This window comes from Phocoena sinus, chromosome 13, assembly GCF_008692025.1.
Source record: "Phocoena sinus isolate mPhoSin1 chromosome 13, mPhoSin1.pri, whole genome shotgun sequence".
Lineage (NCBI taxonomy): Eukaryota > Metazoa > Chordata > Mammalia > Artiodactyla > Phocoenidae > Phocoena > Phocoena sinus.
Genome location: NC_045775.1, coordinates 29,880,486 through 29,908,476, shown reverse-complemented (window position 1 = coordinate 29,908,476; position 27,991 = coordinate 29,880,486). Strand labels below are relative to the sequence as shown.

Sequence of the window (27,991 nt, the reverse complement as noted above, 5' to 3'; positions counted from 1 at the left end):
TTCAGATTTTACTAATTATATTATTTTCATGAAGACTTTTTAGACTTAATGACTTTTTAGACCAGTTCTCAAAGGAATAATTTTTTTGCACTTTTTGCACAATCCACCCCTCCCTGTGGGTTGGGAATGAAGTAGGGAGAGTCAGCCTTGGTTGGTGCTCAGTACTCAGGACAAATTCCCCATGAAATGAAACAAACTGAGGGATGACCCTGAAATGAGAAGACTAGATTTTGGTTGAGGCAGGCAGCCAACACTTCTTCCTCTTTAGAGTACTACTATATTTCAAACATTTTCAGCAAAACCTATGAAAGAATTACATTTCCCATCACTGCCAGTGCTCACATACGTATTACGATATGTATGTGTGTGTCTCTGCTGCGTGTGATGCATTCATTGTTTTACTTGGCTAAATTTCATTTCATTAAAAAGTGTTGATCTTGATCCAAATTTATTTCATAACCTAAAAATAGTTATTAACCCAAAGTCTGAAACATTTGTCCTGAGGAATATATATTGGTGGTACCTATGAATATTTCTCATGATTGTCATCAGCTAGAATAATCTGTTGCCAGATTATTGTTTATGTACATTTAAAACACAATTAGACAAGTGGCTAGAATAAGGACAACAGATGACTATTTCACTTGGTAAATACAACTCAGATTCTCTTTCAAGAAAAAGATGTATTTAGAAAAATTATTCAACTCTTTTACTTTTAAGGAAGTAACCATATTCCTTTTGTAATGCCTATGTGAATAAAAATAATCCTCTATCTTTGTGAGGTCAAAAAGGTTCCATAAGCATTGGTGCAATATTTTAAAGAATTATTATTTCATGTATTATTTCATTTGATCTTCAAGAGAGTATGGACAAAGGATGTACACCCCTACAGCTAAGGCTAAAACTCCAGCTTTCTGACCTCCATTAGGAACAAAGGGAAAATAATGTCACTTACTTGATACTCTTTTTTTTGGTCAAGTGCTAGCCATGGCCCCTCTTCTTTATTCAGTTGCCAAAATATCTTCATCAAAATGCTAACTGAAATATGGCATTTAATGAAAAAAGTTATTTCTTCATGGTCAATAATCGTCTTCTTCAAATATTCAGAGGAAGTAGTTGAATTCAATAATGACACAGAACAAATATCATCATAAAAACATGTATGAAGGTCCGTCTTTGCTTTCCACTCACTGTTTGTACCACTGGTTTGTAGAGGCCTCCCAATTTATCTTGAAGTTTTTAGTGAAGACATTTTGTGAATCAAGGCATTTCCCCTGGACGGTACTTGGCATTTGCTTGTTCAGCATGGATGTATCATTAATCACCAAAATTTGAACCTCGTAGAAGATGGGCAGCAAGATAAGTATTCTGAGCTCTGCCAATCTTACTACATTTCCAGAACTCTCTTCCCAAAGGGGCATGGTAGTGACTGCAGCTACCCCCAGATATAACTTGTTTCAAATCTGAACATCTAACTAGCAATATTTTGTTCCGCAGTCATAGAAAACACTCTTTCAAACAATCTCTAATATGACTCTTCTACTGGCCACATTAATACTTATCTTTAATACACCTCAATTTCATTTACTTGCCAATATATAGTATCCTTGGGAAGAGAGATTCTAGGGGTAAGCAAAATAAAGGGTAAGTTTTTAAATATCATAACTTATTTTTCATTCAGCAAACATTTGAGTACCTCTATCCAGGCACTGAGAGGCCACTGAGCATTTAAAAGTGAAACATATAGTTCCTGCTTACAGGTAATAGAAAGTGATCTCCTAAAAGCCAAATGATAAAAGATCAGCACCCTCCATTTCATCAAAAACGCTGAGCACTTATAACACCAGTCTGGTATTTGGCATTCTGGAAGCTAGAATTCAAAAGTGGTTTTTTGAAATGAGCATTAGCAAAGCACTTCATACTGTTAGTAATGGATCACAGCGTTATAAACGTATCTAAATATTGGGAAAAGGGTATTTTACAATTTCCTTATCTATAATCTTGACATTCATAATACAGTTGGCAAATGTGTTGAAATGATACAGTATCATATTTAGGGACAGGTATGTATATATAGATTGATACATATATCAATAATATAAAATTAACATCATCCTTTAATTTCCAGGTGAAGCTGTGTGACTTTGGTTTTGCACGCATCATTGGTGAAAAGTCGTTCAGGAGATCTGTGGTAGGAACTCCTGCATACTTGGCCCCTGAAGTTCTCAGGAGCAAAGGCTACAACCGTTCTCTAGATATGTGGTCAGTGGGAGTTATTGTCTATGTGAGCCTCAGCGGCACGTTTCCTTTTAATGAAGATGAAGACATAAACGACCAAATCCAAAATGCTGCATTTATGTACCCACCAAATCCATGGAGAGAAATTTCTGGTGAAGGTAAAAAAAAAAGTTTTAGGTCTGTGCCTTTTAGTCAAAATCTTTGTGATCCCAAATCACCCTGTCTCTTCTGACTTCTCTTTTTAATATTTCCCATTCACCTTCCAAATTCAACTGTTTACCAATTTTTTTAGCACGCTTCCTTTTACATTATCTTTTCTTTATCTTCTTTATAGTTCGCAGGCAGGGCACTAATCCAGGCCCCAACTGCCTCATTTTGAAACTACTCAAATAGCTTAACTGTCCTTCTCAGTCACCACTGCCAAATCCTTCTTCAGGAAACACTACTTTCATCTTACGCTGCTCCCGGACATTAATCTCAGCCTCCCTCTAACCAGGCTGCACGTGTAGGTCTCTGTGATATGGCCCAAGTTTGCCTTCTAGCCTCATCCGCCATTACTGCCCTACGCAAGGTACTTACAACTATTCACTGCATTTTGCTTAGGTCTTTTCCCTGCCTACCCGTTTCTCCTCCTTGCTGTTGAAATCCTTCCAGTTCTTCAGAGATCCCTTAACTTGTGGCTCATCTGAGAAGTCTTCCCTGAACTCCTCCTCCAAACTGTAAGATCTACTTAGGCTACTAGTTGGGCGTATCTTTTCACGACCACTTATCTTCAGAACTAGATTCTGATCTCCTTGAATGGAGACCTGTAACTTAGGTTCTTTATATACCACTTAAAACACTGTTTAACATTCCCATAGCATTTGATAGAACCAGTACTGGGGAACATCCCCACCTGAATTTAGCCAACCCTTGGAACAGGGGGGTCTTTTTTTTTGTTTTCCCAAAAGTGCCTAATCATAGGGATATAGCCCATTAAACTGGGAAAAGTTTGAGGAACAACATAAAAATAGTAGGCTTACCTGGTAATGAACAGAGCTAACTAAAGAAGTACATATGAGGGTTTGGGGATGTTGCCAAAGTCATCTTAGAGCTCCTTGGACAGTGTGGTCTGCAGACCTCTTAAATCAGAATCACTTGGTGAATTTATTAAAGAGAAGACCCCACTGGCTCTATCCCAGAGATTCAGACTCACCAGCTGGATTGATGCCCAGGAATAAATACACTGAATACATTTTAATAAATACACTGAATGATTCTGATGCACATAGTGGACCGCCATTTAAGGAACAATGGATAGAAGTCTGAAGTATTTAGAATACAGAGAAATTAATAATTAAAATACTTATGAGAAAAAAATAACTTGATTAGGGCAAAAACAAAAATATGGAAAATCGTTGCTAGTTTGGTGGTATTTAGAACTAGAAATAGTATAGTATAAGTCGTTCATTTGGCTCATCCCTGGATCCATGTCTTAGTAACAACTGTATTGTTACATAGGGATGTTGTCAGTGTATAGTTACCTGGTTGCTTTGGTTTTGCAGTTGGCCCATTTCTCCAAATAATTGGATAAGATATGTATGCCAAGATCTCGCCACATACACCAAAATACCATGAACTTGTTTGCTAAAACTTGTTAAGTATGAACTCTTGGTAATAAGTTATCACCTCACTGTAACCACATCTGTAGAAGCAAGGCAATGGCTTCGGCTACTTTTCCAGACCAAGCCCGAGACTAGAGAAGAACATGGCATCATTGGGGCGGGAAAAAAGAAACAAAAAAAATCAGCCTATAATAAGAGTCTGTCTTATTCATCTTAAAAAAGAATAGTTAATACTCAGCATTTATATGCTGAGCACCATTCTAAGCCCTTTATGTGTATTAAATTTATTTCATCTTCTCAACAACCTCATTTTACAGTTGACCGAGGCACAGTATACTTTAGTAACTCACCCTATGTCACACGTAGTAACAACGCCAGCTCAAGCAGGCTGGCTCCAGTCTGTACTTTTAACCTGTACTCTATACTGTCTCCTTAATAAACCAGATACACTGTGAATTCAGTAAATATTTATGGATCACCAGCATGTTAGCTTAAAGGCCATGTCCTTGAGAAGCAAAAATCCTCAACCTTATATTTCTATGGATTGAACTGCTTTCCAGGCAGAGTCACAGGTTTGAGATGCTCCATACGCTCAAATGCATGTATCTAATTTTGTCTTTTCCCTTAGCAATTGATTTGATAAACAACCTACTTCAAGTGAAGATGAGAAAACGTTACAGTGTGGACAAATCTCTTAGTCATCCCTGGCTGCAGGTAAAAAAAAAAAGTATTTCTCTTGGCAGAAAAAAAAAATGTACCTCTCTTCGGCGATTCTCATTTGAGCAGTTCATGGTGATTGTCTTAATGAAACCACTCTTAAAAGCAATAGATTCTACATGTCTTAGGGCCTTATAGTATTCATTTTACCTTTCTGTAAGGTGAGCATGACACATTATGTTGTCAAATATATTTTATTTTTAAAATGTCCACTAAAAGGTTTATATTTGCATTGAAGAGATCAGAGATGCCATTTAAAATGTTTGGCTTAATTCCCCCCAAAAGCTATTGCATAGATTTGTCAAAAGATACCCCCAAACTTCAGAGTAAAGAGAGAAGCTTCAGAACAATTTTAAAGGGAATGAGGGGTAGAAATAACTTCAAAACAAATATAATCATATTTAGTCTCAGCAGTTACTAAATTATCCTGATAACAGATTCTAAGCACTTTCCCCTATTTTGAGAAGTAAGGTGTAGGCCTCTCCAACAAAATATTTTAGTGGTTATTATTAGCCACCTCAGAAGCCTGAGGCAATGTTTTCTTTTTTAATTTTAGAAACTAGTTCCTTCCTTCATGAGAGACTCTAAATTTGAAAAAGTATTTATCTTTAACATTGCTAACTTAAAATATTACAAATGAACTTATTGTGTAGCAAGTATTTAGGAGGTAGGGGTTGTCAATTTTATGACTAGGGTGCTGAGCAAAAAAAAAAAGAAGGTTGACAGTATTGTTTCTTTTATGGTTCATAATCTTTTTTTTCCCCTAGGACTATCAGACTTGGCTTGACCTTAGAGAATTTGAAACTCGCATTGGTGAACGTTACATTACACACGAAAGTGACGATGCCCGCTGGGAAATACATGCATATACACACAACCTTGTATACCCAAAGCACTTCATTATGGCTCCCAATCCAGATGACATGGAAGAGGATCCTTAATTATTATTGAGCTAACTTCAATAAGGAAGTATTTCATGTTATGGACTGGTATTTTGCTGCATAACTGTTGTTCTTTGTAGGTTGTCATCTGAAAGGATGCAAAGACATGAGGAAATATGATAAGGAATCAGTGACACCAATACTGTAGTTCATATTGAGTAGGTACAAGAGGGGAAACTGAGTAATAAAAACACATAATGGAACCCAAGATAAAGCTTTTCATAAATTTTTACAGCATAAGCAATAACTGGTTTTTGTATTTTTCCTAATCGTTCATTTTAGTACAATAGTGGCACTTAATTTATCTTCCCTTTCCTATTCTTAACATTTTTTTAAAAAGGAGAAAAAGGCAAGCTAGAGTCCAGTTATTGCATAGCTTGACCAAATCATACAAGAGTTACAAGGTTGATTACTAAACAGATGTGCATTTATGCGGTAACTGAGAGGCTGCCAGCATGCCATTTCCTATAGACTTTATAAACATTTGTTTAACCGACCATAGAGGCATTGAGGGGTTTTTCCTAGACTCCTGGAAAGGGAGTGCTGGACTGTTTTACCTTTCTTTTTTAGGTCAGTCAAGACTCCAAAACAGTGATCCCTAAACCCTTTTGGAGTTGAAATTCTGAATATGCTCTTTGGAACATGAAAATTAAGTTGTCACCTTTTGTAAGTATTGGTATGTTGCAACAGCCCCTAAGGTCATTCGGGACAACTGATGTACAAAACCAGGAGTAGGAACTGCTGGTCTCAGTGCTGAGTTGTTATGTATGTCTTCTTATAGCTCAACTCTGCTGCTAACTATTCACGTTCCCACTGACGCCATTGTGGTGCCACAATTGGATTCCAACATTTAATAGGTGTAGATCTGAACTCTAATTACACAATTTATCTTTACACAGGGTTGGATAATTTGAGGAAGAAAATTAAATATATGCTAGAAGTAGGCCAGTGCAGAGTCAGTTAATGCTACAGGAAAGAATAACAGCATCCTTTTGTTCTTCCCTTAGCTTATTGGAAGGCTTTACAGATACCTGGAATGTTTTAAAACCAATTATATTTTAAGCAGTTTGAGGGAGTGGACAGGGTGGAGCATGAAACAGTTTGTAAGAGTACGGCTGTATTATCAGCTGAACAAATGAAAGAATGAAATAAGTTTTTTTTTTTTTTTTAACACTGCAGCTTCAGCAGCCAGCTAAAGACATTTTTTTCTACCCAGATATCATATTTAAGAGGTTAGATTTTTTCATAGCTTTTTAAAAGTTACTAACAGTTTTCCCCCAAAAAAGTTAAAGATCTGGTGGGACCATTCACTTATAAAAAATCTAGGGACTTTTTGTTTTTTGATTCCTCAGTAATCATTGTAAACTTTTTTCCCTCCAAAAAGAGCCAAAGATGTGGAGCCAAAAACTCTGGCTCCGTTCTTTAATTACCTATGTTGGCCTCGGCAGGTGACAATCTGTCTGAGCCTTGAGTTCCTCAATCTATAAAATAAAGATTATAATTCTTGCCTGTACCTTTCTCACAGTGTTGTTGTGAAGATCAGATGTTGATAAGCTAAAAGTTATAAATGTGTTAACTATCACTGCCCACAGAATTTGAGGTAGCAAAGGAAAAGAATGTTCTTCTTGTGAACAGACTAAGACTGAGAGGGCCCTTAGAGATCCTGAAGCTACTGCCTTATCTAGGACTAAAATATCCTTGAGAGAATGGAAGGAAACACACAGTGCTCCTCTTTTCTGAGCTCTTTATGTGTTTTAACCTCACAACAGCCATGAGGTAAGTGCACGTGAACTCTATCTCACAGATAAGGAAACTGAGGCACAGGGAAATTAAGTAACTAGCTGCTGAAGGTCACAGTTAGGATGTGGGTTTGAACCCAGGCAATGAGGCTCCAGAGTCCTTCTTACCCCTCCTAACCATTTTACTATACTGCCTACCCCTAAATATCTCCAGGAGACACTCCACAATGTCTCAGTATTTCATTGTCAAAGAGGAGTTTAAAAAATTAAACCAAATTAATTTTGCAAAACCTCTGGAAAGTGCATTTTCCCCGTGATAGAGGATAACTTCCCCAAATTTCTCTAAAGTAAGTGTTTATATCAGTATGCTAAAATGAAGTAATTCTGAGTCACTAGGCACCCTATTGTGGTTTTACTGCGTAAAATGATAATTAACTGGAATGACGTTTGTTTGCTATACTTACATAATCAAACTTTACAAGCCATGAAATTAATTGCACTCTTTTTGTTTCTGTTGAATGCCTAAGAAGTTTTCTAAAAAAAAAAAATGTAAAGGCACTGTCATAATTTGGAGTTGAGTAATTTCTCCAGTTACTGTATAACCTGCATAACCTTTTTTTGTCTTGAAGTCATTGTGTTTGTATAAGAAATAATTGTTAGAAACATTTGATAATGTACAAAGTAGTCTATAATGACACTGTTTAGTACATTTTTATTTTTTATTACATCCCACTTTTTGTAAATATCCTCAAAGAAGCTTGATAATAAAATGTATTTCCATATCACCATACTTTTCCATGTGAAAACCTGAGCCTATCTCTAGTAGAGGTATCCAAAGAATATTTTATTTGGTTGTGTTCTTTTCCCAGGCTTTGGTAATAGAACTGTTTTGGAAATAGTATTTGTAAATGAAACCAATGCTATATTTAAGAACACAGATTTTTTTTTTTAAATCTGACTAAAATAAAAAACAACTCATTATTACAATTTTATACAAAATTTGAGGTAATAACCTCAAGGTCTCACTTCTTGGAATGAAAGTTTGGAATAATTTTAGGTTTTTCAGAAACCACCATCAAATATTCCACTACTGCAACTACCGAAAGACATAAGTTAAATACCTAACACCAAAGTACATGTATAGGTGTCAAGAAGCATTGCCTCTTTCCCCTTAATCATAAAAACTATTAAATAATTGCGAAGGGCCAACTATGGGCATTTTAATCTTCTAAAAATTCTCCAACCGAGTCTTTAAGGGTGGCTAGGAATGGCCCAAAGTTGAGCAGCATCTGAAAAATAAGGCCTCCATCTTCCTATAATTTAGCGTGAGATAGAGAATGCTAGTCCTGTTCTCAGTGAAGCCAAAGAAGCAATGAGAAACAACCATTCATCACTCTGCCAATGAATTTCCAATATAGTTAAGCTATAAATTCAAGACATATAGCTAGTATTCTTTTTCTTTAATTTCACAAATTTGTGTTGCTTATATAACAGTCCTTCATAAAGTCCATATGTCTGCTATTAATAAAAGTTTTTTGAACCAAAAAATGAGAACTTATAGAACTAAATCTTGACAATTATCTGAAAATAAGAGAGAATTAACTCAATTTAGAAAATTATTCCTCCTAAGCAGTCTGGATTTATTCTAAGTCATATTTTAAATACCTGTTAGGTTTATTGGTTTTACTGTGACTTTAAAAATTTTTTAATCTAATTTTAATTATAAAATTCACAGAAGAATATGGTAAAAAATTCAAATACCAAAAAGGAAGACAAATTTTAAAAAAGTAAGTCTTTTCCCACCCCTCAAACCAGACTGGGATATTTACTAGTGATTATTGAAGTTCATAGCAATATAAGGCCTACCTCAAGAAAGAAGAAAAATTTCAAATAACCTAACCTACTGTCTAAAGGAATTAGAAAAGGAAGAACAAAGCCCAAAGTTAGTAGATGGAAGGAAATAATAATTATAAGAGAGGAAATAAAATAGAGACCAAAAAACAACAGAAAACATCAATGAAACCAAGAGCTGGCTTTTTGAAAAGATAAACAAAATTGATAAACCATTTTGCAAAATTGATAAACCTTTAGCCAGGCTCATCGAGAAAAAAGAGAGGACCCAAATAAACAAAATAAGAAAGAGGAGACACAGCTGTACTACTGAGATACAAAAAAAAATAAGAGAATACTACAAATAATTATATGCCAACAAAGTGGACAACCTAGAAGAAATGGAAAAATTTCTAGAAACATACAACCTGCCAAGACTGAGTTAAGAAACAGACAATCTGAACAGTTCAGACCAGTCATTAGTAGTGAAATTGAATTTGTAATTAATAAAAAACCTCCCAGCAAACCAAAGTTCAGGCTTCACAGGGGAATTCTAAACATACTAAGAAAAGCTAATACCTATCCTTCTCAAACTATTCCAAAAACTGAAGAGAATGGAATGCTCCCAAATTCATTCTACAAGACCACCATTATTACCCTAGTACCAAAACCAGATAAGGACTCTAGCAAAAGAAGAAAATTACAGTCCAGTATCTCTGATAAATATAGATGCAAAAAATCCTCGTTAAGTTAGCAAACTGAATCCAACAATATATAAAAAGGATCACACACCATGATCAAGTGGGATGTATTCCAGGGACACGAGGATAGTTCAATATTTGCAAATCAATCAGTGTGACCCACTACATTAACAAAAGGATAAAAATCATATGATCATCTCAAAAGAGATAGAAGCAGCATCTGACAAAATTTAACAGTCATTCATGATAAAAACTCTCAACAAAGTTGATATAGAGGGAACATATCTCAACATAATAAAGGCCACTTAACCACACTCAATAGGGAAAAGCTGAAAATCTTCCCTCTAAAATCCAAATTGGAAGGGAAAAAATAAAATGGTCTCTATTTGCAGATGACATGATACTGTACATAGAAAACCCTAAAGTCTCCACCAAAAAACTGTTAAACTAACGAATTCAGTAAAGTTGCAGGATACAAGATTAATACACAGAAATCTGTTGCTTTTCTATACACAAATAATGAACTATCAGAGAAAGCCAGAAAACAATCCCATTTAAAATCGGCATCAAAAAGAATAAAGTATCTAGGAATAAATAACCAAGAAGGTGGAAGACCTATACTCTGACAGCTATAAAACACTGAGGAAGGAATCTGAAAATGATACAAAGAAACGGAAATATATCCTATGTTCTTGGATTGGAAGAATTAATATTGTTAAAATGTCAATACTACCCAAAAGCAATCTACAGATTTAATGCAATCCCCATCAAAATACCCATGACATTTTTCACACAACTAGAACAAATAATCCTAAAATTAATATGGAACCACAAAAGACCCAAATTCCCAAAGCAATCTTGAGAAAAAAGAACAACGCTGATGGTATCATGCTCCCTGACTTCAGACTTGACTACAAAGCTACAGTTATCAAAACAGCGTATTGGCACAAAAAACAGACACAGATCAATGGAACAGAACAGAGAGCCCAGAAATAAACTCACGCACCTATGGTCAATTAATCTACAACAAAGGAGGAAAGAATATACAATGGAGAAGACAGTCCCTTTAATAACTAGTGATTATTGGGCATCCTTTCCTTACTTTTTATATAAAAGTAAGTATCACTGAACAGAAAACAACCAGTCCGCATTTAGTGTTTTAATTGCTGTGAAATTACGTCTAAGCATTTCTTTAAACGTAGCTTTTCTCCAACAAAAATGGAATCATAACTGCAAAACATTTTGCACCCTACTTTTTCACTTACTAAATCTTAGCAATCTATGTCAGAACATACTACTCTACCTCATTTTAAAAATATATGGATAGTTCTATTTAATCAGTCCCCTGTGAATGGCCAGTTGTTTCCAGTTATAAAACCAATCAGAATTCACGTTTACATTTTAAAATAAAAATACAGCAACTAGCTTTATTAATTAGAGGAAACCCAATAATTTTCATTAAATTGAGAACACACATTTGTACCAAGAATCAAACACAATCTTAAAAGATCAATTTTCAGTTGTACTGTATGGGCTATTTTTAATGGCTGTGAAGAGAGAAAATATTTTAATACTTATTTTACCTGTGATATATAAAATGTGTTCCCTTTATTCTAGTTTCTTAGGCCAACTTGGGAGTAGAAAGTCCAAACTGAAATATCACCGCCAAGCAAGTTCACCAAACCCAGCTACGGGTGATGGAGAGGGTTTTGACTGACATGCATTCATCTGATGATTTCTACCATGAAGTCTCTGATGAGGTATCAAGGCAAAAAAGTTAAATCTTTCTCCCATCTTCGTAGGATTCATTAACATATCATAGCCCTGAAGTAACTGCTGCCTCAGTGATGGCTCATCTGATTTATCTAAAAGAACCTGAAAAGAAAAAGATTTCTTAGTGAAAATAACCAGGAGAAAGGATTCCTAGTTATTTGCATCAATACTAATGACTATTAGCTATTCAATAAAACAGTGCTTAAAATGTAATTTCTGATCATCTACCTTAGAATCATGGTGTGTTTATTAAAGACACAGGTTGCTGTGACCCAAACCTATGGATTTGTATGTTTAGCAAATATTCCCAGGTGCTTTGATCTACACTGAAGGGTTAAGATGTCTTCAAAACAGTTGTAAAATTCATACTCATACAGGCAGTCAAGTTTTCTTAACAAACGTGAATATTATTTGCAAGTCTTCATTTTACCTCAGAAAAGATGCATGGAACTTACCAGGCTGCTCCACCCCCAGGCTGTCTGGTTACACTGAACCCTATACTACTGAAAAGACTGGAATACCAAGGATCTGACTAACAACAAGAGCATTAAGGCCAAGTGAACTTAAAATATTTATTGAAATAGTATGAAATTAAAATATTTAATAACAGTGAAATAACATAAATCATTACCTTCAGCCGGACATCAATGCCCATATTTCTTAAAAATGTTTGCTGTTTTATTGGACCCAGAGAAGCTACTTTCCCCTGGGACATTCTGCGCAAGTAACTGAAATCCACGTCAGCTGTGAGGTCTGCTGTTCCCGGGGCAATTAAGACATCATGAAGCCTGTGGCCACAAAACCCCTTGAACATAATTTTTTAAATGATGAGTTTTTGTACCTTTATGGTTATCATTATCAAGATTAAAGAAATGCTATCATTTTAGTACATTTTACATAACAACTGTTAAAAAGGAAAATATAGCCGATATCAGTGGTTTACAAACTCTTACCAAATAGCACCCTTTCTTCAAATGAGATGCTATGTGGAAAACCCACTATAAAGTGCTATGTTATAGTGCCTGAAGATGCTGCCTTTGACAGTTTAAAATTTTCATTAATGCCCATAGTGATGAAGTATAAGAGAGAATTCTCCAGATGAATTCAGGATACCAGAACCTAGATGGTGTTTTACAAAGTGTATCCATCAACTATATGCATCAGAATCACCTGAGAGCAAAGTGACTATACTCCAATAAAAATTATTAAAAAAAAAAATCACCTGAGAACATGTTACTGGACTCTACCCAGACCTAGCAAATCAGAATCCTGGAGATAAGCCTAGAGAATCAGTGCTTAAAGAAAAAAAAACTCTCCAGGTTTTTCTTTAAATGAACAAAGTTAGAAATTGAGAAACACCGATCTAGAAAATGACCTAATAACATCTAGTTAAATGTATTTCAATATAATTAAAGTATATCGAACAGAACTGATCGTATTCCAAGACAGCGGTCCCCAACCTTTTTGGCACCAGGGACCGCTTTCGTGGAAGACAATTTTGGGGATGGTTCATGTGGTCATGGGAGCGACGGGGAGCAGATGAGGCTTCGCTCACTGGCCTGCTGCTCACCTCCTGCTGTGCAGCCCGGTTCCTAACAGGCCAAGGACCACTAATGGTCTGAGGCCCAGGGGTTGGGGACCCCTGTTCCAAAAGCGTAAGAAAGGATGTTTAGGAAGGATAAAACAATACACCTGGAAAGGAAAAAACGTGTTGAAAATATGACAGAAAAGGTTTGATTACAGTAGCTAGATCAAATCTATAAAAAGTAACAATGGGGGCTTCCCTGGTGGCACAGTGGTTGAGAGTCCGCCTGCCAATGCAGGGGACACAGGTTCGTGCCCCGGTCCGGGAAGATCCCACATGCCGCGGAGCGGCTGGGCCCGTGAGCCATGGCCACTGAGCCTGCGCGTCCGGAGCCTGTGCCCCGCAATGGGAGAGGCCACAACAGTGAGAGGCCCGCGTACCGAAAAAAAAAAAAAAAAAAAAAAAAAAAAGGTAACAATGTTTTTTTAAATGAAGGAGGGGAAATTTTTAAGAACTTTTAAGAAAATCTTTCAATTTGAATTATTCAGATGCTTACTAGGATCTATGCAAACCTAGGTTGTGCAACTTAAGGAATAATGCAGACAATCCAGACCCTGTTCAAAGGAGAGGTGGACAGTAAGATACAGGGTTAAGGGTAATTATAATAACATGGATTAATTATAAAATAATGTAATACAACAGTGCTAAGCACTGTAAAAACCAAAATAAGATAAAAGATCTTCAGTGAGCTTCAAACCTAACAAATGACAACTGTAAGTAAACTACCAGTTAAATTCTGATAAATCATGTGACTGAATTATACTTACTCTGAAGGTATCTGTCTTAGTTCCATCATGACCATAATCAGCAATCAGGGCAGCACCTCCAGTTACTGAAATGCGTTGAGAAAGTTCCTGAATAATAACACCAGCATCAGGACACACTTCCACGTGATCCCTTGTTTCATCACACTAGTAAGGGAACAGTTGAATCAAAATACATCATTCAAAAAACCTGTTTCCTTAGGGTTTTTCTACAATGAGCATTTCTTAGTTACAATAAAAATAAATTCCTTCTCAGGGCTTCCCTGGGTGGGCCAGTGGCTGGAACACCATGCTTCCACTGCAGGGGGCGCACGTTCAGTCCCTGGTCAAGGAACTAAAGTCCCGCATGTAGCACAGCCAAAAAAATTAAAAAAAAAAAAAAAAAAAAAAAAAATTTTTTTAAATAAAAAAAATAAATTCCTTCTCAATATGAATATGTTGTCTACACTCAACTTTTCACATGACATCCTTTCTATTATACAGAACTCCTTGGTTCTCTGATACCCATTCAGTTTACAAAGACATTTTAATTTTAATGCCATTTATAGAAAGGCATATGCCCCCTCAACCCTCCAGATGGCTAAGAACATTATCATTTTATTTATGGTGATTTTACTTCTGTATCGTAATTCATATAAATATATTCCACTGGGTTGAAAGCATGGAAAAGGAATTTTTGTCTGCCTAGAACAGTGTCTGACACATAAGAGACACTGAAAAGTTGTGCTGGCGGAACAAATGATATAAATCCAATATAACAAAACAGACCCTATTAAAGCAAGTATATCTGCCTTCTTTGGCGGGAAAAGGTACCTCAACGATATGCCCTATATCTAGCAATACCAGCTTATAAACTAGTGTCAATGTACCTGAAGCCCTAATTTCCCAAGATGTTCAACTAAGGGTCCTCAAGAAGTACATACTAGCTTAAAACGTGTATTGACAATAAATAGTAATTCTTACCAACTGGACTAGCAGATACGAAATTTCACTAATTCCTATGATAATGAAAGAATTATTTTCCTCATTGTGCAAACGTACATTAACTGTTGCTCCCTCCTAACACCTAGTACAAGTGAAGTACTGACCTGCTCTGATGTCTCTGCCTATAATGGCACAGGTCGAAGAGGTACACAGTCAGGCAGACTCAGCCCTTGAGTCTCACCTCATCTACTGCTTACTAGAGACAAGTTACTTAACCTTTCACAGTCTATTTCATATACTAGGCTTATTGTGAGAATTAAATGAAATAATAAACCACTAAGCCTCCAGTGCTATTAAATAAATTACTGTGGTTTGACTATATAAACCATGGGGTCAGCTGCTTCAGGCATAAGGTGACACGACTCAGCGTTCCATGCTGACATTCTTAATATCCTAGACTGCTCTTCAAGACAAGAGGTTCCATTACCATTTGCTCCATCCAAATGAGAGGGAAATCATCACTCCCTTTCTCATAAGTGTACACTGTTCAAGTGAAGACCTAAAAACAATGAACTCCCGGCGGGTTAGCTCTCAGTAGCTTTATGAATTTGTTTCTCACTCAGGTAAATTAGCCAGAGTATGAAAAAGTAGAAATGCTCACAAGCACTTAGGCTGACATTTTAAACTTAAGCTTTGCAATGAAAACTTAATTCATAGGTTTACGTTTAAAAGCTCTTCTGCTTTTAAAATCGATAACTTCTAAGGCAGAAATTCTTAGTTATGGTCCAGAAAGTAGAAATCATCTTTTTCTGAGCTCGAAAAAAAGGGAATAAAACAGGCAATCTAAAGCTCAAACATTCCTGAGAAGTACAGGTGTTTTGAACGTTTAAACTCAAACCGAAGATACACAAGCTCTTGCAATTATTCCTTGAGGACAATAGAAAGAAGGAGTAATCAAATTTTAATTTGGGTGGAAGCATGAGAAAAAAGGCATGCTCTAACAGTAGCCCAAAGAGAGTGATACAACTTACCTAATAATAGTTTTGAGAATTAAATGAGAAAATAGAGTAACAGGGGCTTCCCTGGTGGTGCAGTGGTTAAGAATCCACCTGCCAATGCAGGGGACATGGGTTCGAGCCCGGGTCTGGGAAGATCCCACATGCCGCAGAGCAACTAAGCCTGTGTGCCACAACTACTGAGCCTGTGCTCTAAAGCCCACAAGCCACAACTACTGAGCCTGCACTCTAGAGCCCACGAGCCACAAATACTGAGCTTGCATGCCACAACTACTGAAGCCCGCGCACCTAGAGCCTGTGCTCTGCAACAAGAGAAGCCACCGCAATGAGAAGCCTGCACACTGCAACAAAGAGGAGCCCCCACTCGCTGCAACTAGAGAAAGCCAGCGCACAGCAACGAAGACCCAGTGCAGCCAAAAATAAATTAAAAAAAAAAGAGTAATACATACAAAATATTCAATAAATATTGTTACTTTACACTGTACTACATTGTTTTCACAGATACATAACTTCCTGTCAAGTAGACAATATTGTCACCATTTGATAGAGAACTGAGGTAAACACAGACAGTCAGGGACCTGCTGAGTAAGCACTTACTTTCTTATTACATTAAGGTTACACAGCTAAGAAATGATTTGAACCCAGTCTCCTGACTCTAAATCCTGTGCGTTTTCACTATTAATAAAAAGCACCTTTCATGTTACAAGGAACTCTAAAATACTAACTCAGAAAATAAGACTGAAGATTTGGTTGGCAATAAACTAAGAAAAAAAAAATTATTCCTACTTGTATGAAGGCTTCTGCTGGGGTGGCACAAGGCGCCAAAACAAATCTCAGTTTATCAGAAACCTGTGGGTCAATATCAACGAGTACTTCTCGCCATCCGTGTGGTGTTTTCTAAACACAAAATAACACATAAGAACAAATTTTTGCAAGTTCTCAAAATTGCCTCTACCAAAATAACTTTTCTCCTCTTATCATATACAAGATAGATAACTAACATTTACAGAGCACTTTACCACTTAAATTATTTAAAGGCATTACTTCATTTCCTTTTAACAGTATGAGTAGAATGATAGATGCAAACTATTAATGCTGTTTAGATAAGAAATGGAGGAGGAAATAAGCAACATGGAAAGTGCCCCCAAAATGGAAAACAGACTTAGGAGGACTAATCAGACGCTTCTGCCAACAAATTACTACATAATAATATATACTCTTAGCCCTACAAGTTACCAGTACATGTGCATTACCACCAAATCTTAAATCTCCTCACAGAAAGAATGAAGAAAATTTTTAATTTTTGGAATTTAAAAATAGTTGCTAAAAAATAATCCTTCATTGCACTACAGTGATTTACTATCTTACATTCTCATACATCTTTATCCCAGAAGAATTAAGAATCTTTAATATCCTAAGAACTAAGAATTCTTAATATTTCACTTTTGCCTTTCAATTATTTATATTCATCAAACTTCCAGATACAGCTAACTTCAACAATAATTAAACACCATAAATGTTTATTCTTACAACATAAGGCCCTTTGTTATTCAGTTATAAATGTGACTTCTTTCCCATCAATACCTGAAACTTATGCACAGGAAGAACATCGAAAAATTCATGTGCAAGATAAAAGCTGTACTCTATTTAAAAACAGAAGAAAAAAATTAACATTTCAGCATTTTCAAGGCAATCAATTGGTTGTTTTGAACATTAACAAAAAGAAAATGCATAGTTCTTCGTAATGCAACTTGTGATGCTTCCATAATTATAATTTCCACAGAATCACCCACCTCTTCATGGCAAACCTACTGTGCAGAACATACATAGGAACAATTATAACTATTTCCATTTTCCGCATAGAGGGTCAGAGCTGAAATATCCCAGTTATCAGTTTAATGTTTTATTCATCACCAGGCCCAAAAGAAATCAGAACTCAAATTTGTTAGCTGGAAGAGGATTTGAATTTCCTAAAATCATCCAAGATGCTTAAGGCCAGGAATGGCTGTGGTGCCTTGGCCAAGGTCAGACCACCACTTTAGGTTTGAGCTGGGGCTCGTCAATATAACATTTTTGAGGAGTGAAGGGATTCTCCTACCACCCCTTGCTTGCCTCTAGGCAAGTAAGGATGATCAAAAGATGAGATAATTAAAGTAAACTCATCTACTAACACTGCTTCCTTCGGGCCCCACTGCCTTGGGCTACTTCATCATCAGTACTATCTGAGGGGTAGGGAAAAAATAAAAAGTACAACCGAGATCCATGTTTTGGTTTTGGTTTGCTTTGGTTTTTGCAACACCACATGAAATTATTTTCTAACACAATGCTGTTCTCTATAGGTAAGGGACTTGGCAGCCCTAACTCAATCTACTACATTGCTCTACAAGGTTGTGGTCACCCATCACTACTGTGAGGGGTTGTGATCAAAATTCTTTAATTAATCAATGTAAAATAATTACCTTTTGGAACATCTTGCACATCTCGGTACCAGGAAATTGGAATTCCAGACTTAGTGACACCTTTCATATATACTGGGGATCCAGCATTTCGCTCTAATAGGACCTTCTCTTCCGTCAACGTTAATGCTTGAATCTCACTTAATTTTTGGCTCACCTCTACCAGATGTATTGAAATGTCACAGTTTTTCAGCACAGATGCAAGCTGACTGAACACCTAAATATAAAAAGAAACTGGCAAAAGCTTGTTGAGTAGATTTTAGGTTTTCTAACCATTTACCTCAATAATTTGCTCATGTCACAGCAAAAGTAATAATTGGTTTCAGAGAACCTCACACAAGTCACTCTCCAGCAGTCTATGAGCATCATAACCTACCGGAGTTATTAAACATGGTCCATATAAGAAACAAACAGTACATAGTACACAGTACAGTTTGGTTTCCTACTGATAAAAATGAGAATTAGGACTAACAAATGAAAATAAAAGCTTTAGCATCCAATAAAAACAATGATTCAGATTAGGGAGTCTAAAAAAAGACCCAAGAAATAAAATGTATATAGCCTTGATTTTTTTTAACTTTGAAAAAAACAGATTTATTACTTATAAGACCTGAAAATTATTATACACATCACACCTGGGGCCACACAGCAAGTTCATGGGTAAAGAGCTAGGCTTGATTTTAAAAAGCTGCTATGGGGGCTTCCCTGGTGGCGCAGTGGTTGAGAATCTGCCTGCCAATGCAGGGGATACGGGTTCGAGCCCTGGTCTGAAAAGATCCCACATGCCGCGGAGCAACTAGGCCTGTGAGCCACAACTACTGAGCCTGCGCGTCTGGAGCCTGTGCTCCACAACAAGAGAGGCCGCGATAGTGAGAGGCCCGCGCACCGCGATGAAAAGTGGCCCCCACTTGCCGCAACTAGAGAAAGCCCTCGCACAGAAATGAAGACCCAACACAGCCAAAAAAAAATAAATAAAATAAAAATAAAAAGCTGCTATGAAGGGAGTATCCCAAAGAAGATCATTGACTAGCCACTGATACAGCAAGTAGGGCCCTAGAAAGTGATGCGAAAGTCAAATTGCTGTATCTCAAGTGATTAGGCCAGCAAACCTTGGGCAGCAGGAAGCTGTGGCAACAGCTTGAAAAAAAAAATAAAGAAAAAAAGAAAACGAAAAAGCTGCTATGCCTACAAAAGTCTCACCCCTGAGATGATCAGACTGTATCCACAAGAAATCAGATTTGAATGGCACTAATTACTTGACAGTTTAACTCTGAGGTTCTTTCCCATTTTCAATTTCTTCTTAGCCACACACATTTTTTTGCTACTGTAAACATGAGGAAAAAAGGGAATATACTAATGTTTTATCAGTATCTTAATGCTAAAAATTCAATGCCAATTGCATAAAGTACATCAATATTTTTTTCATTTGAATTTAATACTCACTGGTGATTTGCCTCCTACTTTTGAGACCTGAATATGCAGGTACAGACTGATTAGGACAAGGCGACTTTTCCAAATTTAGTTTTGAGATGAAACTATACATAGAAAAACTTCTCCCCAAGAGAAAAATCCTTCAGAAATATGATCAAAAATAAAGTCTGTAATTACACCTTTGGCTATTTTCTTTACATTCCTTTAAATTCTTTGGCTTTTTAAGAGTTCTCAGGACTTGATCTAGGGAAGCATCCTTTAGACATTTTAAGAGCTGTGGGTATAGTTTGGTGCATATAGTTTGGAGCACGGAATTCAAGGTAGAGCACAGAAACAAGTCTGGTTGTGAACATCTTGTACTGATAAGAGGGTAGCTGCCAAAGATGTTTCCGCAGGGGAATGATAAAGCCAAGCGTTTTCTTTCCAAAAGACAAGCATAAAGAATGGATTATGGGGGACAGGGATTAGGAATTTGGGATTAACAAATAAACACTACCATATATAAAATAAACAACAAGGACCTACTGTATAGCTCAAGGAACTATATTCAATATCTTATAATAACCTATAATGGAAAATAATCTGAAAATATATATATAATCACTTTGCTGTACACCTGAAACACTGTAAATCAACTATACTTCAATTAAAAAAATTTTTTTTTAAGAAAAAAAGAGCTTTGGGCTTAATTTTTAAAGTTCTTGAAACAAAATATTGTGTGAGAATCTTATTAAATATTTTATATTCAAATGACTTTGCCAATTTAAAAAGATACAAAATAGAGCCCTGGAAACATAAATCAGTGGGTTACCCCCACCACCAAAAACATACAATACAATAAGGATTCTTATTTGTCAGATATTTGTAATTTTTCTTTGAAAAAAAAATCCTTCAATTCTTAATTTCAAGCAGAAATCATATAGCATCAAGAAATTTAAATTTCTTCTTTTTTTCTTTCTTTTTTTTTGCGGTACATGGGCCTTTCACTGCTGTGGCCTCTCCCGCCTGCGCAGCACAGGCTCCGGACGCACAGGCTCAGCGGCCATGGCTCACGGGCCCAGCCACTCCACAGCATGTGGGATCTTCCCGGACCAGGGCACGAACCCGCATCCCCTGCATCGGCAGGTGGACTCTCAACCACTGCGCCACCTGGGAAGCCCAAGAAATTTAAATTTCTTTAAATTGAATATGCATTTTTTTTACACTGATTTGTCAGGTACACACAAAATAAACTCACAATTTATTTTGGAACATACAATGTAAGTAACTTTGATGTTAGTAGAATATGCCCAGTAGCTATTCATACAGGTTGTACCAAAATATACTTACAAGCAGTACATGAGAGTTCCCCTTGCTCCCCATCCTCACCAACCAATGTCTGACAACATTGGTGTTGTCAGACTTTCTAATTTTGAGGGTACAGGGGTTACTCACTGTGATTTTAATTTTCATTTCCCTGACTAGCAATGAGTCTGAGCATCTTTTTGTTTTCATTAGCCACATGGATTTCCTCTTTTATGACAGGCCTGTTCACATCTTTGGCGTGACTTTTCTGAGTTATCTGTCACCTTCTTACGGATTTAAAGGAGATCTTCGGGGCTTCCCTGGTGGCGCAGTGGTTGAGAATCTGCTTGCCAATGCAGGGGACACAGGTTCGAGCCCTAGTCCAGGAAAAACCCACATGCTACAGAGCAACTAAGCCCATGGGCCACAACTACTGAGCCTGCGAGCCTAGAGCCCGTGCTCCGCAACAAGAGAAGCCACCGCAATGAGAAGCCCTCGCACCACAACGAAGAGTAGCCCCAGCTTGCCGCAACTAGAGAAAGTGTGCACAGCAACAGAAGACCCAACGCAGCCAAAATATTAAAAATAAATAAATAAATAAATCTATAAAAGAAAAAAGTTCTTTATGTATTCTAACTACCAGTTCTTTGTTAGTTATATGTGTTACAAATAACTCCTCCCACTTTGTGTTTTGTCTTGTCACTTTCTTTATGGTGTCTTTGAAGAACAAAATGTTCCTAGTTTCTTTAAAGAACAAAAAAGTTCTTAATTTTAATGTATTTGAAGTTATTAATCTTTTCCTTTATGGCTTCTGCTTTTTATATAACGTAAAAAACTCCCTACTCAGAAGATGAATATATTCTCCCATAATATCTTCTAAATGTTTTATACTTTTAGCTTTTACATTCTCCCCTCACCCCCATTTTTTAAGATTAGAAACATAACAAGTAATGATTCATTATATTATTTTGACATTACATTTTAGCTGAGAAATATGAGATTAAGGAGATAAGACTGAAAACCAAGGAAATCAACAAGTTTTCAAACTCAGTCAAAAGTAACAAGGGTCAGGTACGTGAGACTTTAAGACATTCTTTTATTACTTACCCTCAAAATATCTCCCAAGAGGGTACCCCTGCCTGGGCCCAGTTCCACCAATTGGAAAGCTGCATTTTTTCCAGTAGCTATCCATTCACTGATGAACCATATCCCTAGGAGCTGTGACAAGGAAAGAACTACATTCAAGCATTATAAAAGCATAAAAGTATACCACAATATAAAACTCTATGTAAATAGACTTTACGCCGGAAGGCAAAATGTTTCCTAACAACCATACACGTTATTTAACATGTTAATATATGTATATGCACACAGGAACTTCACTGGGACTACATTAAAACACACACCACTTAGGAAGCTTAATAACAGAAGAAAACACCTAGTTAAAAGGCAGCCTCTACTATAAAAAGTCCCATGACATAGATAAGAAGATATCACTTACCGAAAGGTACTAGTATTTGAAAGCAAACAGACATATGAAATATGATTCTGCCATTTCTTCATATTCATGTAATTTCAATAATTACATGGCTTTAAGTCATAATTAATATTTTTTAATCCCTAGATTTTTCTTCCTTTTGTGTACTATTTTCTATTTCTAAAGTGATCAAAGGTTATATATAGAAATAAATGAACTAGAATTCCTGAAAAGAATTCAAAGTTCTTAAGGAAACTTCTACTGTAAATAGAGCTAAATAAGGGGTATAGGCTATAGAGTGCATTTTGATTCCACTAATTCCTCAGTATTTTTAATCTTTTCTCTCTTCCTTCTTGAGGGAACTCTCAACCTTCTTCTTCACCTTGCCTGTTGTCTCTCTTTGTCTTTCCATTCTCATTTTTTCATCTGGTTCTCCTCTTTTCCAACACCTTTTCTTCCATTTCTTTTCTTTTTCTTTCCTTCTGGCCTTTGTATCTCTACATTTCCTTTTCTACAGTAAAGTATAAACCTTTCAAATGTCCTCGATACCTCTATTACTCTCTATTCCTTCAGTATATAAACCACTAAAAAATTAAAACTCGATGAATCACCGAAAACAAAGCTGTAAAACACTACTGTAGAATACTACTACTTGATCTACTCTCAAATGTTTGATAATTAGTTTCTTCTAGAGTTTACGTTGGATATTACCTCCCCAAAGATCTGACTTATTTCAGGTGAAGTAATGAAATCTCCTTTTTCTCCTAGCATGTCACGGTTCACATAATAGCCCTAAGTAAAAAGAAAAAATGGAGAAAACAAATTAATTTTCAAATAAGCTTTTTAAAACACCCCTCCAAAATCTCACATAATGTATACAATGAGATAAACAAGTTATTTCATAAGAAAGTTCTGTCTTCTAAATAAGCAAAATAAACAGCGTCTTTACGTAAATTTTACAAAGTAACAGTCATTTTGCAGAACTGGTAGAAAAACAATCACTCCTTGACTACAAAGGCAGAAGCCAAGCAGGGCCCCTCTCCACACTGCACAGCTGCCCTCCCTCTCCTGCCTCCACACAAAGACCCTGGCTGCCCCGCAAGCCCCTCACCCAACCTCTCCCACTGTGTTTCAAATCAGCCCTGCCTGCTCTTGAGGCTGCTTCTTGACCTGGGTGCTGGTGACACAGGAGTGTTCACTTTGTCAAAATTCATCAAGCCGGGGCTTCCCTGGTGGCGCAGTGGTTGAGAGTCTGCCTGCCGATGCAGGGGACACGGGTTCGTGCCCCGGTCTGGGAGGATCCCACATGCCACGGAGCGGCTGGGCCCGTGAGCCATGGCCGCTGAGCCTGTGCATCCGGAGCCTGTGCTCCGCAATGGGAGAGGCCACAACAGTGAGAGGCCCGCGTACCGCAAAAAAAAAAAAAAAAAATTCATCAAGCTGTATAAATGTGATTTTGCATTTTTCTATGTGAATGTTATATCTTAATAAAAAGTTGATTTTTTTGTTTGCTTTTGTTGTTTTGTTTTTAATTTGCCCTGCCTGGCCATACATCCTTGCCATCACAAATGTTCTCCTTTCTCCTCTCCCATCTCTCCCTGGCAATCTTCTACTCAGTAAGACTGAATCTGCTCAAATGCCATCTTCTCTGACCTCCTCCTCCAGCCCTCCAACCTCAGGCAAAACCGCATGCCTCCTTTTCTAAACTTATTTCTTTATATATCTAAATTCTTCACCAGAAGGATTAGTCATTTGGAGGACAGGACTATGTCTTATTTACCTTCATATACCAAGTTTTAGCGTAGTGTCTAGCCTTCAAGAAACACTCAAGAATTGTTTAAAATTTCCCTATGCCCTTCAAGCCCCTTCTTCTACCAGCTTACTCTCAGCAGGTGACCTGGGCTCTGGCCCACACAGGAATTAAAGAATGTTATTAAATAGACTTCCTCAGGTTCCTGACCCCATCCAGCCTCCACTGTTCCCATTCTTTCCTTGGGACTCAAAGGATGAAACACCTACACCTTCTGCTCTTTTCCAAACTTAACCTTGTGCTCTGGCTCAATCACCATTCCTCACATAGCCCCCATGGGCCAGGATCTTTCTATCACAGCTTTCTCTTACAGCTTCAACTTTTCCCCCTCAGCATTAGAAATTTAATGAAGTCACTTCCATCTTTAAAAAAATTTTTTTCACTCCATACAGCATCTCCCCTCTAGCCTTTCTCTTTCCCTTCGTAAGGAAGTATTTCAGGGGTGGGGTGTGTGTGTGTGTGTGTGAGAAACAAACCACTCTGGCAGTCTAATGATCACTACAGACCCTTCACAGAATGTTTTTAAATGCACAGGACTTAAAACACACAGGACTAAATATGAAATCAATTGAAAAATACTTATCAGGCTTCCCTGGTGGTGCTGTGGTTAAGAATCTGCCTGCCAACACAGGGGACACGGGTTTGAGCTCTGGTCTGGGAAGATCCCACATGCCGCAGAGCAACTAAGTCCGCGAGCCACAACTACTGAAGCCTGCGTGCCTAGAGCCCGTGCTCCGCAACAAGAGAAGCCACCGCAATGAGAAGCCCGCACACTGCAACAAAGAGTAGCCCCCGCTCGCCGCAACTAGAGAAAGCCCGCGCGCAGCAACGAAGACCCAACACAACCAAAACTAAATAAATAAATTTATAAAAAAAGAAAAATACTTATCAAATATTTTAAAAATAAATTTGTGATATAGTAATATATATACACCTTTATAAGTGTATTAAAAAGCAAAATTGAGCTGAAGTTCTAATAAATAATGAAGTTTTGAAGTACAGAGAAGTACAATAGTATTTTGAAATATCATGATCACTCTGTTGTGATATGACAATGTCAGTGATTTCCACTGACGCTAAAATCAGAGTATTGCTGATGGTACTGGTTGTTGCCTATGTTCATAATCAGAGAAACACTAAACTTCAGTTAGAGGTTAATGAAAATAAAAGTGTAATTTTTATTCCCATCCACGTCTACAAACCCCCTGATTTCTATTCAAGGATCCCTAGGTTAAGAACCTCTACTTTACATTTGAGTTACCTCAAGGCTTACTCCTGAAAAACCTTCTCTTCTCTAAGTATACTCTCACTGGTTCCTTTTTTTTTTTTTTACTGGTTCCTTTTTATTTTAACGTCATCTATATACTGATGATGACCAAATTTATATATGCATGCCCAATCTTTCTCACCAACTCCAGACTCTTATGGCCAACAGCTCACTTACTATCTCCACCTGATGTCACTGCCAACACAATGTACATGAATGCACCTCCTAAAGGTTTCCCATTGCACTAACACAAAAATCTAAATTTCATGAAAGCACTGCATGAACTGGCTCCTCTCCAAATTCATCTCATACTACTTTCCTCATCATCAAACCCTCCCACCCTCCAGTCACTGCCCTGCAGCCACACTGGTGCCCTTCTCTTCTCTGTGTACCAAAGCATTTCCCAGCTTAAAAACCTTGTGTTTCTGGATCCTCTGCTGGGAACCCACTTCTCCCAGACTTTTGCCGGGCTGGCCCATCCCCATCCTTCAAGCCTCAGCTCAAATGTACTGGCCTTCCCCGACCACCTACCTAAGGAACTTCTACAATCCCTATTCCCACCACAGTATTTGCTTTCAATCCCTATTAACGCAGTTTTGTTTGTTTGTTTTTTCCTCCCTCAGAAGCACTTACAACAATCCACAATGATCTTGTTTAATTATTTGTTTCCTTGTTTATGGTTCATTATCTCACTAGAACATAAGCGCCATGCTCCACTGTCCACTGCAGTATTCCCAGAGCCTGAGACAGTGTTTGGCACATATGGCGCCTCAATAAATGGATAAATGATGAGTGGACCTCAACTCTAACCCAGAGATGTTTGTTTTAAAGCTTCTCCTTATCTGAGCTTTTGGTACATTGTAACACTGCATTCAGGCATTAAAGGATCTCTTCCATTACTAAACCTCTGGACCCTGAGTCACTCTACTATATCCAACAGCAAAAGGCCAAACGAATCCCAGGATTCCACAGATCTCATATTTCAACCCAACAAAAGGTGAAACATTCTAAAATAAAAGGACCACAGGCTTTCACCAAGTGACTTTGTAGAGCAGACAAGGAAATGAAGGTCAAAAACCTGTGACAGGGCTTCCCTGGTGGCGCAGTGGTTGAGAGTCTGCCTGCCGATGCAGGGGACACGGGTTCATTTCCCGGTCCGGGAAGATCCCACATGCTGCGGAGCGGCTGGGCCCGTGAGCCATGGCCACTGAGCCTGCGCGTCCGGAGCCTATGCTCCGCAACGGGAGAGGCCACGGCAGTAAGAGGCCCGCGTACTGCAAAAAAACCCCCCCCAAAAAAACCAAACAAAAACCTGTGACAATGCCTAATGCTAGAACGTAAAAGCCCAGACCTTCCATTCTCAATGGAATACGCTTCCAGTGCCTGCTGATGCCATCCCAACACAGCTTTCCAGGCACTAAATTCGTATTTCCTGTTGCCTATTGGACATTTCCACCTGAGCCCCATAAACACTTCAAATTCAAAGAGTTCGGACTGAACTCTTTCCTACCTCTACCTCCACCTGAACTCACTTCTTCCTGAAAAATGACTCCAGTATCTACCATAAACCCAGGTAGGGAAGTCATCATTCCTTCACCTCATAAATCCAATCGGTTACATCGTCCCCTGAACATCTTTGTAACTTGTCCTCTCTTTAAAGCCACTGCCGCTGACTTGACCCAGCCCTGACCAACTGACAGATTCATTTATGTGTCCCCAGGTCTTCGAGCGTGGCTCTTCCCCTGGAAGGCAACTGCCAGGGCTGAGGACCTTCGGGGTCCTCTCTGAGCATATCCTCCTGGTTCACAGCTCGCAGCGCAGCTAGAGCGGGCCTGGCCCCCGGGCTCCCCGACCCATACCTTGGCTGGGTTGGTCAAGACCTCCTTCATGTACTCGGCCACGGTGATGGGACCAGTAGACTTGATTTTGTACGTAAGATGCCGCAGCATAGGGGTCACCGGGTTGTTTTCTGCCGGCTCATTCCCGGAGCTGAAGTACTTTCCTCTCCAAAGACAAGTAAAGACTGTAGAAAACACACATTAAACGGCATTCATTAGAAACCTTAGTACTGGCATCTGCACAGCAGCCGGAGTGATTTCAAAGCGGCTTCGTCAACCCTCCACCTCGGCCAAAGCCAGGAAAGCGGTCTCGGGCCCTCAGCACGCCCAAAGGGCGCAGCAGGCACGCGCTTGGCCCACGACCACACAGCCCTTTCGTGTCTGACGCTGGACTCCAGGCTGCAGCCCAGAGCGCCCCGGAGCCCCCTCAACTGGAGAAGGCGCCCCGGGCGGTTTTCGCGGCAACGGGGGCTCGGGCACCGCAACTGCTTACCTGCGCGCACGGCGTACAGCCGCCCGGCGCCTGCCGCAGCCAAGAAGCTCATCTCAGACACCGCAGGAAGCTGCCAGCCACCCGTAGGTAGGGAGTGCTCCTA

General features: G+C 38.2%; 2 protein-coding genes across 11 annotated transcripts in view; one reads left to right on the top strand and one right to left on the bottom strand.

Moving 5' to 3' along the window:
- PRKD3 (protein kinase D3) overlaps positions 1-8,029 on the top strand; it is a 73,420-nt gene extending 65,391 nt beyond the window's left edge. For 5 of the 6 annotated variants that reach the window (XM_032652949.1, XM_032652950.1, XM_032652948.1 and 2 more), the window contains 3 exons: positions 2,129-2,396; positions 4,471-4,556; positions 5,327-8,024. In XM_032652949.1, coding sequence (XP_032508840.1) covers positions 2,129-2,396; positions 4,471-4,556; positions 5,327-5,500 — 528 coding nt within the window. In that variant the 3' untranslated portion in view covers positions 5,501-8,024. Of the gene's footprint in view, positions 1-2,128; positions 2,397-4,470; positions 4,557-5,326 lie in introns of all 6 variants that reach the window. The other variant, XM_032652946.1, reaches the window with a different exon arrangement.
- On the bottom strand, positions 673-27,985 carry NDUFAF7 (NADH:ubiquinone oxidoreductase complex assembly factor 7). Of its 5 annotated transcripts, XR_004352860.1 has the most exons (12): positions 27,889-27,985; positions 27,417-27,580; positions 23,192-23,272; positions 22,111-22,221; positions 18,292-18,505; positions 17,417-17,475; positions 16,619-16,729; positions 13,896-14,039; positions 12,175-12,348; positions 11,354-11,645; positions 7,704-7,773; positions 4,740-5,588 (listed from the first exon to the last, which is right to left on the bottom strand). XR_004352860.1 is itself a non-coding variant. In XM_032652953.1 (10 exons), exons 1-10 carry the CDS (start codon positions 27,938-27,940, stop codon positions 11,430-11,432), a joined length of 1,326 nt encoding a protein of 441 aa, XP_032508844.1. In that variant the 5' UTR covers positions 27,941-27,984; the 3' UTR covers positions 673-11,429. The 5 variants fall into 5 exon arrangements, 1 of the variants encoding a protein (XP_032508844.1); XR_004352857.1 differs by having other exon boundaries at positions 4,740-7,773; XR_004352858.1 differs by having other exon boundaries at positions 7,704-11,645; positions 27,889-27,984.
- Positions 27,986-27,991: the final 6 nt, after the last annotated feature.

What these genes read in the sequence shown, in the direction of transcription:
- NDUFAF7 (XM_032652953.1), bottom strand. Translation starts at nt 27,940, where the DNA reads ATGAGCTTCTTGGCTGCGGCAGGCGCCGGGCGGCTGTACGCCGTGCGC. An exon ending in TCTTGACCAACCCAGCCAAG is followed by an intron (nt 23,273 to 27,416) that starts GTATGGGTCGGG and finishes CTTTTTACTTAG; the next exon opens with GGCTATTATGTGAACCGTGA. An exon ending in CAGCAGAAGCCTTCATACAA is followed by an intron (nt 14,040 to 16,618) that starts GTAGGAATAATT and finishes TTCCCTTACTAG; the next exon opens with TGTGATGAAACAAGGGATCA.